Below are 20,115 nucleotides of genomic sequence, written 5' to 3' on the forward strand. Positions count from 1 at the left end.
TGAGCCCTCGAACGTTCGAACATTCTTATGGGAACACATTATAAAACCGATTCGAAGCAACCCCTAAAAATCCCGTCATTTTTCCATGTGCTATTGATTGCAATTTCTTGATTTTTCATAAAGATTTGATTTCGAATTTTCATAAAGTGTATTTTTCAGACTCTAATTAGAGCCCTTAAATAAACCTGCCAGTCGAGTTCCACTGATGTTCCGTTCAATCTAAAATAGACCTATCAGAAGCACGAGAAACTGTCATCCATTACCGTCTATTTTCTAGAGAACGTTCTATTCCGTTTCCATTTCTGGCAGCATCTCTAGAAAACTGTAGAAAATTTTGAGCAAGCTTCCAAAGTGTAGTAATGAATAACATACTACCAGCATAGATGCGAATCACATGCTCGTCTTTGTGCAAATTGACCCCGTATACGACGCCGTTGGAGGTTTGCAGCTGGCTCAGAGCCTCCGGGAAGATTCATGGACCGCAACGATGCCCGAGCAACGATAACTTTTGGCATGATCGAATCGATAACCGCGGGAGAGTTGCGTTATGAGAGTAGCCGTAAGATGAAAAGTTCGCTCGTTCCCAAAATTGCCAGGACGAATGCTTATCGAAATACCGATTGGCTTTGGCAAGCGACCGCAGACGGTGAACAGCTGGTTGCCGTTCGGGACCGGTCCGCGTGACCACTACCATTCACGAAACCTTTCGAGCAACCGGTAACATCCGGTCGATGAAATGTTGCTAGCCTGTCGGGCGTCGAAATTGCTGTCTTTATCTCTTCCTTAATACCCTCGGCCGGTCGTTTGCCAAGCCTTGCACCTCTGAGCAATCTCAATCGAGGACTGCAAGCTTCGAATCGTGTCCCTCGCGTCCTTTTCCCTTGCTTTTTGAATCGTCTGTTCCACAGCGTTCCAATCCTTCGTCTTCCACAGTTACGTATCGTTGTGGAGGCTTTTCCATCACTATTTATCTTTTTACTAAGCTATAAAAGCCCTATGGGATCATTAGCCCCACAAGGGAACTACTCTCAATCACAATTTGATCCTTTAACTCACTGCTTCTTGCATCTTACTTCGTAGAACATTGACACGACAATGCATTGCGACACTCCACAGTTTTCAGAAGGACACACACACACAGAGAAGACAAAGATCGTCCGAGCTAATTCGAGGGTCGACCGGTAAAAAGCGGGTCCACCGGCGGAATGCAGTCCGGTTGAGATAAACTGTGCGCACCGGCTGGATGCGGCACGATTTTGCATAATTCCCCGGCGATCCCTATGCCGGAAACACCGGTGCTCGCGTTCCCGCGGGTGCTCGTAAAAACGCCCGGCCACGATCAAGATTATCATGATTGCGGAGGCTGGCCAAGATCCTCGGGAGACGCGGCACCGAACAGAAGATGTTGCCACGGTTAATTTATGGCGACGATTGACCTCGTTTCCGGTCACCAGCCGCACAGGACCACGAGTACCCGCCAACCACGCTCCGATCCCGTCGTTCGGGTACCTCCCAACAACACATACCAAGAGAATCCGAGCCGAACCAGTCCATGGCTATCCGCAGTGTACTCTCCCTCCACACTGAGTTTCGGTCACAAGAACAAGCCACGACAGCCTTGCCGAAATAACCCGCCGTGTATCACCCGATCGACCCCGGGATCCTGGCAAGGATCTCGGTTCCGATACGACCCGGGCTCTCTTAATAGAACACCGCATCCAATCCAATACCAGAAGACACCAGGTTTATTTATATCTTGGATCCGTCGCGAATCACCGGAAAATCTTCAATTTTGTGCTTGCCGAAATAATTTACTGCGCTGGCTCCAGTCTGGGTTTCAGCTATTTGATCGTGCGATTTTAAGACTGATTTTGGGAATTTTTTCATAGGCGATGTATTGGCTGTTGAAATTTTGAACTTCGTACAATGATTAAGCGACAATCGAAGAATGTGACGAAAATTTTTCAGGGAGCTGTAAGCATTTTCTGCAGAGTTATGGAAGTATTAGTGTATTGTACGTTTGTTGTATGGTTTCAGGGGTCTCTGCAGCTTGACTTTCTGATTACGAGGCAATCTTTAGGAATTTTTTGAAAGAGAGATGCCGAGCGCTGTAACTTGAAACTTGGTGCATTTATTAACTAGTATTTGAGAAATGTGCTGGATTTTTTTTTAAGCGGTTACAATAATTTTCTTCAAAGTTGTAATGATACTAGTGAAACCCTTTTCCCCTCCTATAAGGCAATCTCCTAAATAAAACCTTTTTAAAACAAGTCCGTATTAAAAATTCGAGCAAAACACAGTTATAACATCAGAAGAACGATCAAGAGCCTCTCACAAATTGGCTTTTATCGCCAGCTAGTTGCCTTTCAGCATCGCTTTTGATGAACGCAGCCGGGATCCGTTTATACCGAACTCTTCCAAGAGCGATATTCGCGAGACCAGCGTGTGGTCGATTCCGCCATAACCCAGTCGAAGCACTTAGGGAGTTGGCGAACGAGGGATAGTTGCTCCATCGTTGCGTGGCGCGTTTCTCGCGCCCGTGCACCTAGTCTTTTTATCAGCCGCGGAAATTCCTTCGGAACACCATTTCACGGGGGCATGGACAGCCTGAGGGTATTCCCCCAGGTTGTACAGGGTCGAAGCTTGTCTGCCGACCTTATCCGGACCGCTTTCTCTCCGCCTTGTTCCGCAATAATTAAATTCTTGACGAACGTAGAGAGAATTCTTCAATTGTTGGCCGAGGAGGGAGGGAGGGAAAGAGATGGAGAGAGAGAGAGGATGCACAAGCTGGGCAATGTTTTCGCCCTGGGATCGATAAACATTTCCCCCGTTCCGACAACATTCTCTCTCGCTCTCTACCGGTGCTCTACCGGTGTCTCGATGGAATGTTATTGGCTCTGGTTCGCGTGGCACGGGGAATGCCGCGTGGCTCGATCGCAAAATCAAACGCGCCGGACACAGGCCGGACAAGTTGTCGCGACTACGCTTGGAAATTAGCCGTCGAGGGCAGGCAACGTTTCAGGCTCCGGGTATTAAACGGCCGCGGAAACAGCCCGATGACAGTCAAACTCCCGTCCGCGTATGCCTTCCCGTTTATTCTATGCATTAACTATACGCGATAAATCGTCGGGCAAACACAGCCCCTCCACGATCGGAACGGCCCGGCAAAGCTCGACGGATTGATCCCTCGAAATTCGACGATGAAATTTCGCTTGACAGAGAGAGGGAACGATTTTTACCAATCGACGCCCGCTCGATTTGCTCCCGGCCCGTTCGATCCACAGATACGTGAACTGCGGGCTCGCGAGACACCCTCTACTAGCCCGATTTTTTTTTGGAGGCTCGAGAATCCACGAAAATGATCTTGCATCGATGCGCATAATTTTTAACTTGCATAAAGATCCGCAGTCAGGAGCTATTTGGGCATTCAATAACTTTAAAGAGTCGAGAACAATGCACCAGTATTTTTAAATGTCCTCAATGTTTTTACAGCTTTGAATTTTTGGTGTACTCGTTTTCACCATTAATGCATAAAATCCGCACTCGTGACTCGAACCAGATTATGTTCGCATCCAACAAATTACTAAAATTACAGCGCAATAAATTAGTGCAGCGCGATGAAGAAGTACAGACCGACACCCATCAGCATTCAAGGTACGCTTTCCCTCCGCAAGAAGATGCGCAAAACCAGGTCTCTCCTTAATCCAGTGGATTTTTATCACCGAAACTCGTGTCGTTGGCTTCGCCATCCTAAAAACCCACAGAGGTGTGCACGTAAGCACACGGTCGAGTGCCTCGTTCCGTTACGAGCGTCCGCAATTAATTTAGAAGAGTGACGAACCGCGCAGAGGCGAATCTACCCGCAGGGTCGAGTTCTATCTATGGCGGGCGCGGTGTTTATTAATTTAACGAATCAATTTGTCTAATTAACCGGCGCACCGTCGATTCGGCTTGACACAGAGGCTCGTCTATCGAAACCATTTTTATCGATGTAATTGCCGCGGATGGAGGGACGCGGCCGTGATTCGCGCTTCTGTCGACGAACGACTCCAGCGCATAAAAGTATCGGCTCGCGAGCATTGTTTCGCTGTATCATATCGAATAGCGCGCCGCAATTATAACGTTCGCTCCGCGCGTTCATTATAATTTAATCACCGAACCGATACGCGGGCGGCAGAGACTCTCCCGGTCGAATAACGAGCGTCGAATCCCAAGGAATTATATTCCCGTTAAGTGCGGTCCCCGTAGAAACGGAATCCGATCCGTCGACCCTTCCATCGGTAAGCTACCTTTTAATTACGCCAACCAATTCTAGCTTTCTTCGAAGCTTCGAGCGTTAGGCGATTTTTATTGGTCTTGGCGCTGTTGTTCTCTTCTGCCGGAAGAATTACATTTCAGAGAATTTTGCAGACTTTTTAAAATTATGTTTGAAGGGACTCCTGAAAATTCAATCGTTTTTCCTGTGTTATCCATCGGGATTTTGTGATTTTTCTATGTGATTCCGAATTTTTCTTATAATCAGAATGGTCCAACCATAAAGGACGATTATCAAGCTCTAATTTGAGCTCTCAAACGACGGAATATTTCCATAAGAACACATTTCTAAATCGATTCGAAGCAAGCTCTGAAAATCTCTAATCATTTTTCTCTAACTGGATTTGTCACTGTTTTAATAGGATTTCGAATTTTCCCGGAAACAAGAATGAACCTATCGCAAAGTACGTTTTTCAAGCTTTAATTTGAGCCCTGAAAAGTTGAAAACTTCCACTGGGAACGTATCCTAAAATCAATTTGATCCTAGCGACAACGTGCTCGCGTAAATTGAATTTTATTTCTACCCGAAGGAACTGAGGCTGTCGACAGCATAATCACCGTGCTAACGATGAACGATTCTGTCACTGTGTGACATGTAATCAGAGCTCATCCTCGCAGCTACCTAGAAAAATGCTGCCTGAGAAGACCGTAACCGGAACTGAGAACGATCTATCAATTATTATACTAACCAGGGCCGAGCTCTGGACACGGGAAACGAATAATGTTCGATCATCGTCGACGACGGCGGCGTGTAAAAACGCGCTGCTCGTCCATTTTCCAAACGGGATGAAGCCCGACTAGCTTAGGCTAGTTTTACGATACGAACGTGACTTTCTAGATATTTTCCACGAACCTCGGTATACAAAATCTCCGCTATTTTCGGTATATTTTGGCCACAGACTCAATTTGTGCGCGCTCCCCGATTCAAAAGCACTTCCGAAGTTCGTCCTGACTCTTAATAACAATTGCAGTATCGTAAATCCGTGGGAGCCCCGAGACACAGCGCAGAATGGCTCCCGGAATTAGGTGGCGAGGAACTTTGCACCCTGATCTACGGGGGGTCTGCTGGTTTTTGCGAGCTGCGAAACAGTTCGCACTTTATCTAATCCATTAATGGACTCTCTAATGACTGCGCCTCGTCCGAAAGAACCTCACTAATTTCCTCGCGAATAATCATCTAGAAAAAGGCATTTAAACGGTATCGTTCAAGATAATCTTTGGAATTACGAACGTAATTGCTGTCGCAATTAGACGATGCATTAATACTCAGCAATTCTGCGAGTTTTCAAATTACCGGTTCGGCATCAACTTTGAACACGCATCACTTTTGAACCAGTGGATTCCTAACATTAAAACTTGGATTTTCGGCGTTTCCTCGTTAAAATCTACAGGATTACGTTTAAAAAAGTTATAAAATTTTGGTTTCCCGAGATGAAGTTTAACTGAATTCGGAACAGTAAAAACATTTAAAGAATTTCAAACTACTGATAGCTCGTGTACCTAATAAATTGTTTAAAATTTCTTCGGGGAAACATAAAATTTATGTTATTCAGATTCCTACATTTTCTGAAAAGAGAAATCCTCGCCATGACGAGATATTAAAGGGCAACGGGAATAATCCTAATCCTCGGCTTTGAAAGCGCCATGACTCAATAACCAGCAGTCGAATCGTTAAAATCAGACTTCGCGGAGTACGACAAACACGAAATCGCATGGCTGGTGGTTGCCAGCACGTCGAATCCGCGAGTCGAGCCCGATAAAACGTCAAAGTGTGTTTCCTCGTAGCCGGATGGTCGCGTCAAAGATTTTCCTGCGCGTTGTCGATTTTGGTCTGTCAATGTGGAATACTCGCGCGAGATGGGAGCGTGCGATTCGCGCTAGTCATGCGCGACTGGTCCAATGAAATTAGCGAAGGGTGAAGATCTCCGAATAGAAACGGCGCGACGGCGACGACGCGGGGATAGGAGGTCGTCGTTGGCGTTGAATAAGATAAGCAAATATTTTCAGTCGCGTCAGGAACGGTGGAAAAGCGTGAGAGAAAAGCGTCGAGGAGGCGGGCGAGGCCTTAAATGGTTAAAAGCGCGAAGAGTTGTTACAAAGCGACTCGAGGGTGGGGGTAAGGTGGAAGGGAAACTGCCCCCGTTTTTACGTCGTGAAAGCAGCTTTCGTGGAAACTCGCTGTACCCATCGGCGCTTTGCATTTGCGGCGAACAGTTTTAATCCACTTCCGTTTTGCGCCCCTGTCCGGTTCCGCGCCGTTGCTTCTCCTCTCCTCTCCGATCCGCTCGGCTCGTTATTTTCGGAACTGCGTTTCGACCGCTCGTTTTACACACCGATCGATAGCCGAGCCGGTTATTGTAATAAAGCCAGCTCGTTAGGTGCGTGAATAGAAAGGGCTCGTGTAATAATGTTAAACAGTAAATCAAAACGTGGAATACGATTCCGTGCTACAAACGACCAGCCTGAACCGGAACCAACCGAATCGGAGCATCGCCGGACTATTCATTCCGCAAACTGTTTATTTATCGCTGTGCGACATTATTCGAGCCTGATCGGTCCATTGGCGGAATTGAAACTCCCTATCGTATTCAATTGCTGGGAGATTTAGTGGGCCTATCGGTCAGCGCGATCTTTAAGCTTTAATTTCAGTAAGCGTTTCTAAATTCCCAAGGGAACTCGCTTTGAAATTGATTCGAAATAGCCTAACAGGATGCAATCATTAAAACAGCAATCACCCTACTAGAAAGCGTAGTTTTCTACCTTTAATTTAAGCTCTTAAAAGTTCGAAAATTTCTATGGGAACACATTTTAAAATCGTTTCCAAAGGACCCCTCAAAATCCTTACTCTTACATCCAAGACCGCGATTTTCCAATTTGTTTATACGATTTCAATTCTTCCTTGAAAGCAGAATTATCATAAAGAATATCATAAAGCGGGCTCTGCAAGCTTTAACTTAAGCTCTCAAGAGTTTAAAAATTCTCACAGGAACACATTTTTAAATCCACTTGAACTAACACATATGTAAGAATATCACATGTACCAAAGACTTCTTTATGCTCAGCAACAACCGCCCATTATAAGGACTGGAAATAGTACGAAACGAAGCCAGGATAGAAAAGGTTTCCCCCTTCAATTACACAGTTAACACCTCCGCTGACAACCACAATAGGGGTTCCGTCATAGACGTCACAGAGAGGCGGGCAGAAAATAGCCGGGCTAATCACGGAAAGCGAGTCGAAAAGAAAACCCGCGTTACTTACGGCCGGCGACCCTTCCATTTTTCGCGCCGACGCCTCCACCGGGCGGAAAGCTTGGTTTCCAGGTTGGCGGGTACGGCAAACAGTCCGGTGTCGGAGACAAAGCCTCGAGTGTCGCGAGGGTGGATTCCGTGGGGGACGATGAGGTGTGCTGGGGGTGGTTGCAAACACGTACACTCGCCGCAGTCTCTTCCGAAAGACTGTGCTGTACAGGGATCGTAAGTTATCGGGTAATCAAACTCGTTCTCTATTTTATATCATAACAAAACTGTTATTATTATAACAAACATATTACAACAAAACTGGAAAACGTTCATAATTTTCTCAAACAATATTCCGTAAGAATTTAGAAGCAATGCAATAACGTATAGCTACTTGCTAAATAAACCACTCGGTTTAAAGCAATAATAAATAAAATTCGGAATGAAAACAGCTTCGAGTATAAAGAATTAACGTGCTAATTTGGCGTTCCGCGGGTGAAGCAAGTTAAATACCCGGGTTTGGTGTTTTTCGTGAGCGTGACGCACCGGGGGGAGCGTGGCAGATTAATGGGCGCTGAATAGGGGGCGTAGCTCGCGGAACGGGCAGATCGTCCGCGGAAACTGGCTTCCTCCCACGTACAGGATTTCGCAATTATCCGCGGCGGTCGTGGATGAAAGGAGCCGGTTGAGTCTCGCTCTCACGGAATGCAACAACTCTCCGTTTTCCTTGGCAAGTTGTCGAGTTCGAGCGCTAACGTTCACGCGAATGTGAACACCGCGTTTGCCCTCCGCCTCAGGCTCTCTCTCTCTCTCTCTCTCTCTCTGTGCGTTGACGAATCGATAGAGAGGCGAGAGAATGAGCAGAATTACCTTTGGCCGAGCTAGAAGCGCCGTCCCGGCACCAGCATCCGCAGGAGGAACCACTCGCATCCTGCGCGGACGAAAAAGGAGAATGACGCGCGGCCGTCGTCTGAGGAAAGACGCCGCGGCCGCACGATGATCACCGTTTCTACTGGGCTTGGACGGAACAGTGGAAACAGACCGTCTTCGGATTGATCCGATGGTTGTGTGCAATTTTGCCGTACAATTTATCAGGTTCAGGAGGTTCCGAATTATATCGTGCTTGGACTCATTTTAATCTGAAATACTTCGCGAATATTTCGGTAGAAGTGTGATGGAAAAACGATTTTTATCGTATCATACATATTATTTTGACGTGTCATATTATAAACACAGAATTTACCAGCAGCTCCGAAAGTTCTAAAAGAAGCCTTCCCTGCGCGAAACTCGTAAACTCGTGAACTAACAAACACTTTTCTCAGTACGCGAGATGTTCCCATTATTTTGTCCAGGCCCTGTATGAGCGTCAAACACTTGTTCGAAGCTAGTTGCAGGCCACTTCCGTCGTCTAATACAGTGTTACCTATCAAACAAAAACGTTAGTATGTAGCGAAACCGAAATCAGTTCTTGAAGTTAGTCGTTAGTTATTTTCGCTGCTGCCAGAAGAAGAAGAAGATGGGTAATCTATTAATGGCCAGATATAGCAATGAAAAAGAGGGAAGTAAATGGAATGTACAGGAATCAGGGGACGCAGGAAAATCGTGGTCTCCTCTGCAACTTTATAAACTGCAAAATATTGAGTCTAAACAATTTCCGCCCTGCTCAGCAAATTGAACAAATTCCCTTCTCGGACAATAAATTTGTTCTTTACGGACGCAGTATTTTAAAACCCGCTTACGGACCGTAATAAAATTATTATCCACCGTAGCGGAATAGGAAATCCCGCCTCAAGGGCCGTGCCAAGTTTCGCTAACCCTTTCGTTCCGGGTGACTCGCTCGACAATGTGTCTGCCACCGTGCTAAACCATTCCGAGAGAATCTACCGTGCCCGCCCAACTGCTTACGCGAATTTGTAGGGCCTGTATACGAATGATCGAGGATCTACAACCACCGTCGTCGCCACACTGACGCGGTGCAAATCTTTGCGGTTCGACTCGCTGACGCCATTCCCGTCAATTGTTTCGTCGCCACGTTGTTAAATTTGCTAGATTGGTACCGCTGCCGTTGGTTGCCATTTCATTTACTGGCTTCGCCTTTTTTTACTGTTCGCGCATTCGCGATACTCACAATTGTTTTGCACTGAATGCGTCTGCTGACTCGAATTGGACCTAGTTTGCAGCCCGGAGTCTGCAGTTCGTTTCGCAACTGCAACTATATTCAACTGCAGCTACTGACCAGTGCCATAAATGCATCAAATTCACAGTCTAATAATTACTTGGTAGAAGAAGGAAGTTTATATTTAATTTATACCCGTTTATTTTTCTCAGCGAGAAATGTTTGCATGGATTAATATTGGTGTTATTCATTTTTATATTCATATTGACAATAACAAAAAAGAATCTTATTTCGTTTTCAAGAAAATTGATAATATAAGCAATAATTTAAAACCAGAAGCACTTTTCCCTCCGGTAGGTACACGAAACTTCGCTCGATAAAACACCTTTGTAAGCAAGAATGTTGAAAATTTTCAAAGTCAACGAACATTAGATAGCAGAACCACTTTAGCAAACTTAACTTTTGGCACCGAGATGCTCTCAGTATGCACCAGCTCGGTCTCCAGGAACGAAATGGCCATTTTTCCCAGGCTCGTTTCATCGAAGTTGCATCGGAAAGAAGACACGGTTACAATATGGGAGCCGGCTGTCAAGGGTAACAATTATATTCTTCGGTCAGGAGTAGCAAAGCGTTGGAGAACAGGAGCAGAGCAGGAGCAGCAGGTGAAACGGAGTGAAGTGAACGGAAGGCAGGATGAGGCGGTTGGAACAAAAGGCATCGCTCGACGAGCAATATCGCGCGCACAAAAGCGACGAAATGCAAAAGCTATGTATTAGAGAGAGAGACAGAGAGAGCAAGTAAGAGAGAAAGAGAGAGCTGGGGCCAGTCGATGTGATATATCTCGTCGGTGGTCCAGAAGCGAGAAGCGATAGAGAGACGCGAGAGCGTCGGTAGTTGCGCGATCGCCTGTGACGGCGACGGAAGAAAACAAAAGCTGACTGGCCGGAAGAGACAACGGGAGAAACACTGAGCGCACAGTTAGGTACAGCTTTGACATTGTATGTGCATCGAAGCCCGTGCCAGGGCTGGTCCATTCTTACGGGCCTCGATCGATGCGATTTCGCTGGTGCAGAACAAAGAAAACGAGAATGAAAGAGAGAAAGAGAGAGAGAGAGAGAGAGAGTAAGGAGCAGAAGAAGAAAGGCTGGCTGAAGAGAAAACATGACGGACAGACAGCAAGAGAGCAAGGTGAGAGGAAGCTCGCAGCGCGTCCTGGTGCATCTCCGTCGAGAAGGTCCGAGACTCTCGGCTTCGTGCCAATCGCATCTGTTCTACGGCCGGTATTTCTCTTTCTCGTCTGATCCCCTCGATCTCGGCTCGGGCCGCCCAGCAGGCGTCCTCGGCGATCAACCACGACGGCAATGACAATCACAACGACAACAAACAATGTCTATATTTCGCCTGCGACAACCGAGCCGGCTCTCTTCTCTCTAAACGCGCGCAAAAACACGCGCCGGCTTCAGCCCCGTTCCATGCGAATCTCTGTTACGGCCTGAACCTACACACTCTCTCGATATATATATATCGCCGTCATCATCGTACACACGCATACGCGCGGCAAGACGGAACAATGCGTCGTTTACGCGTCGCAAACAAACCACACGTGCCGAATCTCCAGATCGACCATGAGCTAGCGAAGGATACTCATCTGTTGGTTGATGCTCGATGCTCTTCTGCCTCGCAAGGTGGTGGGCGCTTCTTTAAGAGTCTTCGTGACCCTTTGACTGCGGGCGGCGTTTCTAGATGCTCGGTTAGAGGGTTTCTCGGGAATTGTGGCGGAAGACGAGTAATGGAAGATGTGCCGTGTCTTTGTACTATGAAGTACATGTAAGTCGTGGATTTGTTTGAGCTAGATGCGTGTGGATTCGCCATTTTATTTTGGGACTCGTGATTGTTGAATGCAAGTGTTTCTCACTGAATACTAATTTTCATTATTAATTTGTTCGTATTTTACTCATTGAACGGGACATGCTATTCATTTCTTTCAAAGGAAAATGAAATGCTATTTTCACGTGAAGAAAACTGTGAGAATGTTAGAATTGTTTAGTGCGTCTGCCCCTTTGTTCAGTATTTTGTACGATATCATGTTATGCATTATGATGGTGGTTTGCAGCCCCTGCAAATGTTGTGTCACTCGATTGGCACGTTTCGAGTTCAAGCGCTCCGTAGCCAAAGGGCTAAGGGCCTCACTGTTCGACGATCTTGTCACAGATCACGATCCAATCTACGTTCGTGGACACTGCACTGATTTTCGAATTGATGAGACGCGAGAAATCGCGAAGACTCGTTCAGATAGTCTTCGATACTTTCGTTCCGATCGCTCACTTTCGACTGATATTTCACTTGATGTAAAACAAACACTCGCGATTGATTGTTTCGTAGAAAAATTTGTATAAAAGGAAATGAAAGAGAGTGAAGGGAGGGATCCAGGACTGCGATCACAATTTTTAGACTGGAAATTGGTATTCCACTCGATATACGAAACAGTGTCACTCGCGATGGATTTTCCTATAGACTTCCATTACTGTTTCACTCAATATTCGAAGCAGAACAGGGGCTATGGCTTTTTCGGTACAGAAGAAGCATTCGTACACTGTGAAGAAAGGGTTGAGGAGGTCCGAACAAAGGAAGCGTCTCACTCTCAGCCACAGCTACGACCTTCCGACTTGAACGTAGCATTCAACTCGAAGTACAGAACAGTATCGCTCGCGACTTCTTTCTTCTTTCGAAAGAGGCATTCCTACCCAAGAAAGAGGTAGAGCTGTCTAAAATGAATTGGACAACTTGATTTTGACCACAACTACGATTTTCAGACTTCAACAGTTTCACTTCCGATGAATTTATTTCAGCATCTAAACAAAAGGAGCGACTTATTAGCCTCGAGCTTCGACTTGAACCCATCATTTCACTCGACATAACAAAACAAACGCTTTTGAAGAATTTTTTCCTCCATAAGAACCATCCCTACACCATAACAAAGGGTTAAATGTGCTTGAACAAATGGAGCGACTCATTATTATCCCCGATCTTCGACTTGAACCCATCATTTCAGTTGACATAACGAAACAAACACTCGTGAAGAATTTTTTCCTCCAAAAGAACCGCCCTTACACCACAACGTAAGGTTAAATGCGCTTGAACAAAGGGAGCAACTCATTACTAGCTCCAATCTTCGATTTGAACCAATCATTTCACTCGACATAACAAAACACAAACACTCGTGAAGAAATTTTCCTCCAAAAGAACCATCCCTGCATCACAACAAAAGGGTTGAACGTGCCTAAACGAAGGGAGCGACTAAATCTCAGCCGTGATTCTACTCGATATGCAAGAACAGAGTCACTCGCGACGAAGTTTTTGATACACAGAAAGAATGCACCGGGAGGAAAGGACAGAGGTGGTCGGAGCGAAGGTGGAACGTCGAGCGCGTCCTTCGAACTGGCAAAAGAGCGTCGCGACGCGTAGCGACTCGCTCTGGTCCGCGATTCGAATTCGCGTGCCGAAGAAGCTCCGGCCGCGAGCCGCGCAGACGCTCGAGTAAGTCCGAGGAAGAGGCGGGCGGCCGATTAACCGGCGCCGGCGACGAGCTTCCCTCCTTCTCCTCATCCTCAACCCTCTTCGGCTTCTGCTCGTAGCTCCTCGGAGAAGAGTGTGTGAGAGAGAGAGAGAGAGAAAGAGAGGATACGAGGATGCGCTCGCGACCGATGCGAGAGACGCGCCGAGTCCCACTGTGGTCGGAGAATTCGCGTAGCTCGCTGCACATCGCGCAACATGTTTCCGCGAATCGGCCACGTGTTGTGTACGGGTGCGCGACACTCTGCTGCGCCGCGAATCGTTGAACCGAAATTCATCGGCAACCACGATACCACCGCCCAATCGTATCTGTTCTCATCGTCACGCTCTCGCCATTCTTGTTTCTCTTTCCCTCGCTCTTTCTCTGTTCGCGATCCGATGCACCGGACATCGCGAGAACAATAGCCAGAACAAACCAGCGCGGTCCACCACTCCAATCGCCATCTCCCTTCACGCAGAGCTGGCGGCCCTGATTGTTCGACAAAAACGAGGAATCGATGCTCTTTACACTTGTGTGCACGCTCGATCGCGATTTAACGCGTGGCCAATAGTTTCTGGCGGATTTCAGCGAGGGCTTCTTTTAGGGTTTTCAGGGTGGGGAGGTTGATTTAGGATGTCGGTAAATTTGTTCTTCTTTTGTATTTTAAATTGTACTATCCACGGGCACGAGATTGTAGCCGGTTGTGACTTTTAGATCAACGGTCATTGCTCGAAGGACATCGTAAGATTTTTGGTGAATCAATGAGTTCGAAAGAAATGTACGAAACATATTCAGGATTTTTGGTTCTTGAATTCACTTCTCCGTATGATCACCATAATATGGACACGAATTTGTTCGACTCCGTAGAATGACTGCGAAACTTTTAATCGAAATAACGTAGTAGATATTTCTTATAAGACATAGTAAACTGTGGATGTAAGCTTCCCAATTCTCCAGTAATGAATAATAGTTGCAGACGAAACAGCCCCGCAGAAGACGCAGAAGTGGTTCGGTATTAAAACAAAGAACTTTGTTCAAAACAACGAGGTGAAACGTCCACTATTTCTATCCCATTCCGTTATTAAAGCTTCTCCGTTCTCCATTATTAAATAATAATCAAAAGAGAAGCCAGCTTATTTTAATTCACAGAGGAGACTGCGAGGAGAGTTTCAACAAAGTTTGAATTACCAGTCAGAAAGTTTCGGAGATAGAAACATTCTTATAAAACAGGTATAACACCAGCGTAGAACGTGTCTCCCATTACCGTTTATTCTCCAAGCCCCTCGTAGAAGGGTGGATTAGATATTCAGAATATCGTCGCTACTCGAGAACATATGGCGCAAGTGATAACGGGAATCAACGACGCTGTTTGTGTCCGTGATAACGCGTGTAAGTAGGTACACACCCTGTCTCTTCCCCCTACTACTAGAAGAATTGTCCCTTGTATAGGAAGAGGGTCGCTGTCGAAAATAGTTTCTCGTATTTACGAGACGTGTAATAAAATCTGATCCGTGAACGTCGTTGGGAATGGTCAGTGACGTTGATTTCCGAAAGGGGACGGCTTTTACGACCCTACCCCGTCGATTAGGAGATGCTCGCTATAATAATACGATCAGGGGACCCTTCAGTTGGTCTCAGCACTCTGAACGATTTGTATCGTGTTATAAAGTCCTGACTGTGCTATTCTTACAAGTGCAACATTATATCATAACATTATTACAATTGCAATATTATAATATTGTAATATATTCTTACAAGTGCAATATTATACTAGAATATTTTTACAAGTGCAATATATTATAATGTTACAATATTCTTACGAGTGCAATATTATACTAGAATATTTTTACAGGTGCAAAAAATATTATAATATTATAATATTCTTACAATTGCAATATTATAATAGAATAATTTTACAAGTGCAAAATATTATAATATTATAATATTTTCTTACCAGTGCAACATTGTAAGTACAGTACAGTTTGGCTAAAATTTTTATTTCGCGTAACAGGCGTTCCAAAATTTTAAAGATGAAAATAATAGAAAAATATGGACGTGTTACATTCGATCCATTAAAATTACTGAACAAAAACAAACATTCCTAGCTAGCTTCTGTTCCCTGCATCAAAAGCAAAAAATTTATACTTTGCACTTTACTCGTCGCCGTTCCAGCAACGCTAAACTCCGCGAGGGGCGATGTTCAAGTATCGGGATAGCGCCGCGAATTATCCGGTGAGCGAATAGATTCGCGAGAGTGGACTCGTACGATTTTCCCCATCGTTGTAAAAGCTTTGCAAGATTAATAAACAGATCGGGCGGCGCGGGGTATGGAGTTCGAAACAGAGACAGAGGATAAAAACGAGAGAGGGAGAAAAACCAGCGGGCGAGATTTTATAGATGGATAGGTTGGAGCCGACGCGGAAATTAAACGAAATTCACACACAGCCATGCCGAGATTATTCCCGTCCCTTCTGCGTCCGAGAGTTTGTAGCAATTTTTCCGCGGGTCTCGTCGGTGTTCTACAGGGAAAAGGGAGACTCGCGACCAAATTTCCGGTCGATAACTCACGGACGAAAATCACGGTCATTCTCTCCTGTCCGTCTCCTCTCTGTTTGTCTCTCTTCGTCCCCGTAACGAGGAAATTGCGGCCGGGGTTTCGCGGCTTGCGGAACATCTCGCGAATCCGGGCCACATGCAATCAGAACGACCCCATTAGCTCGCGTAATTGGCGGCCACGTTATGTGTTAAGTGTCACGGCTCGTGTAGAAATATTCGTTTTCGCATACGCAAACACACGGAGCGAGATCAATGTACATTACGGCTCGCTAACGCTGGCGGAAACGAGAAACAGACTCGGGTAAAAATTGAAAACCTAGGGGAGACCGTGCGAATAATTTATCGAGCACTCCTCTCGCCCTCCCGCGCCGGTAATTAGGCGCTCCCGAGAATCCTTGCTGCTGCATTTATCATGCCCCCAATGGCGATGCCAACGGATCATGTTGGTTTAAACAAAGTTTGGCTTTTTGGGGAGCTTTGCGATGTTCGGGGCGTTTGTAATAAGCACCAGTGGACATAGCGCGACGCGGTAATTTAGGCGTGGTATTGAATAGTGAGCAAATTTGCTGCAACCAGCTTTTTTATGTTAGAGCGTTTACTTTTCCTGTTGTGAATTTTTGAAGATGCGGTGTGTTTAATAGTAGAACCGCAGGATCTAAGAAACACCACGGACCCGAGAGTTTTTCTTATCACATGCACTATCCTGTGCACAATGAGCGACTCGATACCTAAATCCTGTCGTCCCATACCAGAGTTGGGCAAAAATTTAATCAACGATTGACGAATAAATTTCTACTTCCATCGTTATTCGCAATTAACAATTAACCCCTGATTTAGTCGTTAATTGCGACTGACGATTAAATACTTATAAATCGTTAAAATTGCGGGTAACGATTAAATACTTATTAATCTTTAATTGGTAATAACGGTAATTGGGGTAATTGTTTAACGATTAACTGTTGAAACTTCGAAATCGAATACGAAATTGAAACTGTATGAATACTGAAAAAAATGTTCAGATATATTCTGTAAATTCTCCATCTTTGCTCTCTGTCTCTATCTCCCTCCTTATTACAATTATTACTTATCACAATCGATTGAATCAGTCTCCGATTTTTCGATGATTTCTTCTTTTAATCAACGATTGACGATTAATTTCAACAATCGATTGAATCAATCGCCGATCTTTCAATGATTACTTTTTTAATCGTACATATTAATCAATCAATCTTGATTAAAATTTTAATTGATTAATGCCCAACTCTGTCCCATACGAACCAGCAAATACAGAAACGGTGCCCCGTCCGAATATAAATGCGCACGACTGTAGTTTGTTCGGCTAACACCGAAGCCAGGTTAAGAAACAGTGACAGGGAGGCCCGCGAGAATATTCCAGCAGCGACAGCGTTGACTTTTCCAGGGGTTGACAGGTGGGAAGATTTACAACCCGCGGGACCGAGCTCGAGTACCAACAAATTTCCTCCCTCTCTCTCGGCTTAGAATTCTGCAGGAGGATGGAACACATTTCTATGGTTTGATTGAGTATCGCCGTAAGCGGCCCTTGATATTCGATTTGGCAATTAAGACGGGCTCGAAGAAGTCCAAAAATCCGTTCTCTCAGTTTCAGCTTCAGAAATATACTGTTTGTTGCAAGCAATGGTGTCTGTAATTTTTGTTTTATCGGCAGAATTCTTTTGGGAATGAATTTTTTATATATGAATTTTTTTATATCGTATGTTAAAGCCAAAACAAATTTGTTCGTCTACGACATAATAACTTTCGAGGTCACACGAAGTCAGAAATCAATAAAATCTGTGGTAATTGTATTTCTTGAATGTATTAACAGAAACAGAAGAAAGCAACATATTTCTCCCGATTGATCGAGCATCACTATTCGATAATTAACAAAGACTTTGTCCGAAAGTGTTTCTTTCAGTTCGGCAAGTTGGAAGCAGAAGTTCGCGCGATTCAAGCAAATTCGCTGGCAGCGCGGCTCACGTAATTTCCTAACTTTCGTTCCGGGGGTTTGTAACCGATGCTTTATCAACGACAGCTGGCTTCGCGGGTCGATCGGGTGCCCGCCCTGGGAAGCGAGAGCTCGAAACACACAGCTACTGGTCGAAACGATCTCGCCGGATTTTCTTCGTGTGCTAGGCGGGTCCGAGACTGCTTCACCCGCCGCGCCGCCTCGCGAGAAGAGGAAAAAATTCTGCCAGAAAATTCGTACGGGGGCGACCGATTCAAGCTTTCCCTCCACTTATCCGAGATCCCAGCTTCGAGTGGAATCCCTCCGTTTATCGAAAAGGAATATTATGCGAGGGGAACGTTCACCGGTTCGATTACCGGTGACCCGCTTCACCCCGTTCACCCGGTTCATCCGTTTTACCGGCGCCGACTAACAACTTCTTTTCGAGCTGATCGCAAGAACTGCGAGGATCGCGAATGAGCTGCGTTCGTGATTCGATGGTGAAACAGCAAGGATTTCTTTCAGGCCTCTGATTCGAACTTCTTTCGCCCGAAACTTTCTCTGGGAAACGCTCCGGAAAAGACTAGTGAGCTTCTTTCAGTTGTTACAGTAATACGTTCTGTATACTGAAGATTGAATTTCTTAGATGTTGAATAATTTCCAAATAGCCAACAATTAATCCTCTGCCTCGCGATTTCGTTCAGAGAAATGTTAATGAGATCGTTGTTGGTAATTTCCCAGTTAGACAAGACAATTTATATTTAGTGTACATTTAGCTTAATGGCTGAATATCATTATTGATGAACATTATTCGGACTAATTCGAGATTCCTCAGCTGTTGGCAAACTACTGTGGCAGATATTCGAAGAAATTCGTTCGAAGGGGCTGGGAGCTTGGAACCGAGCTGCGAAACAGAGGTTCGCGGTCGTTTCTGTCGCCCTGTGACCAGAATATTATCGATGGACAGCGGCGACCCGCTCCCCGAATTAACGGCAGCGTACCCGCAATCGAGTTTCCCGTAATTCCCTCGTTGTCGGGCACGATCGCGACCACACGGGACGACGGTCGCCAGAAAATTGACTAAGGGCGGAATTTCCTATCTACCCGTTCACCATATATCCGCTTTGTGCCATCGAGAAGCTGTGCCTTGTTTCCTAGCCGCGGGTTTTGACATCCCGCGACGGCTCGTCCACTGGCACGTCGAATAACTATCACCGAGAAACGCAAAACCGATGTCCCGACGATTGAATGCTCGCATTTGCAGCAAGAAAGAAAGAAAAATTCATTCAGGATTTCAATGAACGTAGTCCTGATCGAAAGTACGAACCGAGAAATCTCGAGAAACTGGTTGTCGCCATACAAGCTCATTCCTCATGGCTAAAAAATCAAGACACCTATCCAGCGGAGGAGTTTAAAGCAAATTGAGCGTGTATTTTGCGAGGACAGGTAACGGGTCGGGCCGTAGACGGCCATAGAAGTCTGGGTTTGGATAGATATTCGGTCGGCGTGCGGCGAAACAAAGTGCTCCGGTGCCCGTAGAGAAGAAATTTCGCCTCGACAAAGAGAGCTGTGGAAAATTGGGGGACGCGCGGCGGGGGGTAGGGGTTTGGTCGCGGCTGCGCGACTTTGCTCGCGGAATTTCGTTCTCCTTTGAGGGCTCAGCCCCGCTGAGTGGCTCGCCCGCCGATGAGACACGTTCCCCTGGAACGCGGTTCGCTGAGATCATCGAGGGTGAAAGGCGCGACGAGACAAGAATATCTTGGTGACCGACTGCTGTCGGCTGTCTACCGCCTGTTAGCAACTACGCAGAGACGACTGGAAAGACAGAGAGGGAGAAATTGAGAGAGAGAGAGAGCGAGGGAATTAGATTTCTTTAGTACTTAATAACCCCCGCGTAGCTGAATAATCGTAGACGTTCCTGTGGCCAGCCTTTACGCGAACCCATCCATGAAAAATTCGAATTCGCCTGAAATTTTGGACTGCATTCGCAGAATTGGAAAAAATCGAGGCGCTCGGTGCATCGGCGATCTAACTGCCGATGGATTGTGATAAGGGTGCAGGGAATCTATTCATAGATCCAATGCCTGTGGCGAATTTCGACAAAATGGGGTGAAAAATGTATCTGGGAATTTTGAAAGACGAGGCAACCTGTTTCTGTTTCTCGATGCTGTTTGGTAGATTCTCAATTTTCTTCCTTGGTCACATAGCTTGAAATACTTCGTAGGGTCACAGTGAACCAAATCCCAGAAGAATCCACAAAGAAATTTTGCAGAGTTTGAGATCTACAGTGGTCGAAATTTCTATAAAGTCACTGTGTTTTGTGCCCGTGCGAAATCAATACGGGCCGGTTTATGTACTTCTTTAAGGCCTG

The 20,115-nt window shown here is 45.7% G+C and overlaps 1 protein-coding gene across 3 annotated transcripts in view; it reads right to left on the reverse strand.

Annotated features, from left to right (window-relative positions):
* LOC143209071 (uncharacterized) overlaps nt 1-14,837 on the reverse strand; it is a 40,429-nt gene extending 25,592 nt beyond the window's left edge. The window contains exons 1-3 of one of the 3 annotated variants that reach the window (XM_076424289.1): nt 11,995-14,837; nt 8,424-11,913; nt 7,576-7,772 (exon numbers count right to left, since the gene is read on the reverse strand). In XM_076424289.1, coding sequence (XP_076280404.1) covers nt 7,576-7,772; nt 8,424-8,483 — 257 coding nt within the window. In that variant the 5' untranslated portion in view covers nt 8,484-11,913; nt 11,995-14,837. Of the gene's footprint in view, nt 1-7,575; nt 7,773-8,423 lie in introns of all 3 variants that reach the window. The other 2 variants (XM_076424298.1, XM_076424279.1) reach the window with 2 other exon arrangements.
* Between the last annotated feature and the right edge of the window lie 5,278 nt (nt 14,838-20,115).

The sequence above is a fragment of the Lasioglossum baleicum genome, chromosome 1 (genome assembly GCF_051020765.1).
Source record: "Lasioglossum baleicum chromosome 1, iyLasBale1, whole genome shotgun sequence".
NCBI classification, from domain to species: domain Eukaryota; kingdom Metazoa; phylum Arthropoda; class Insecta; order Hymenoptera; family Halictidae; genus Lasioglossum; species Lasioglossum baleicum.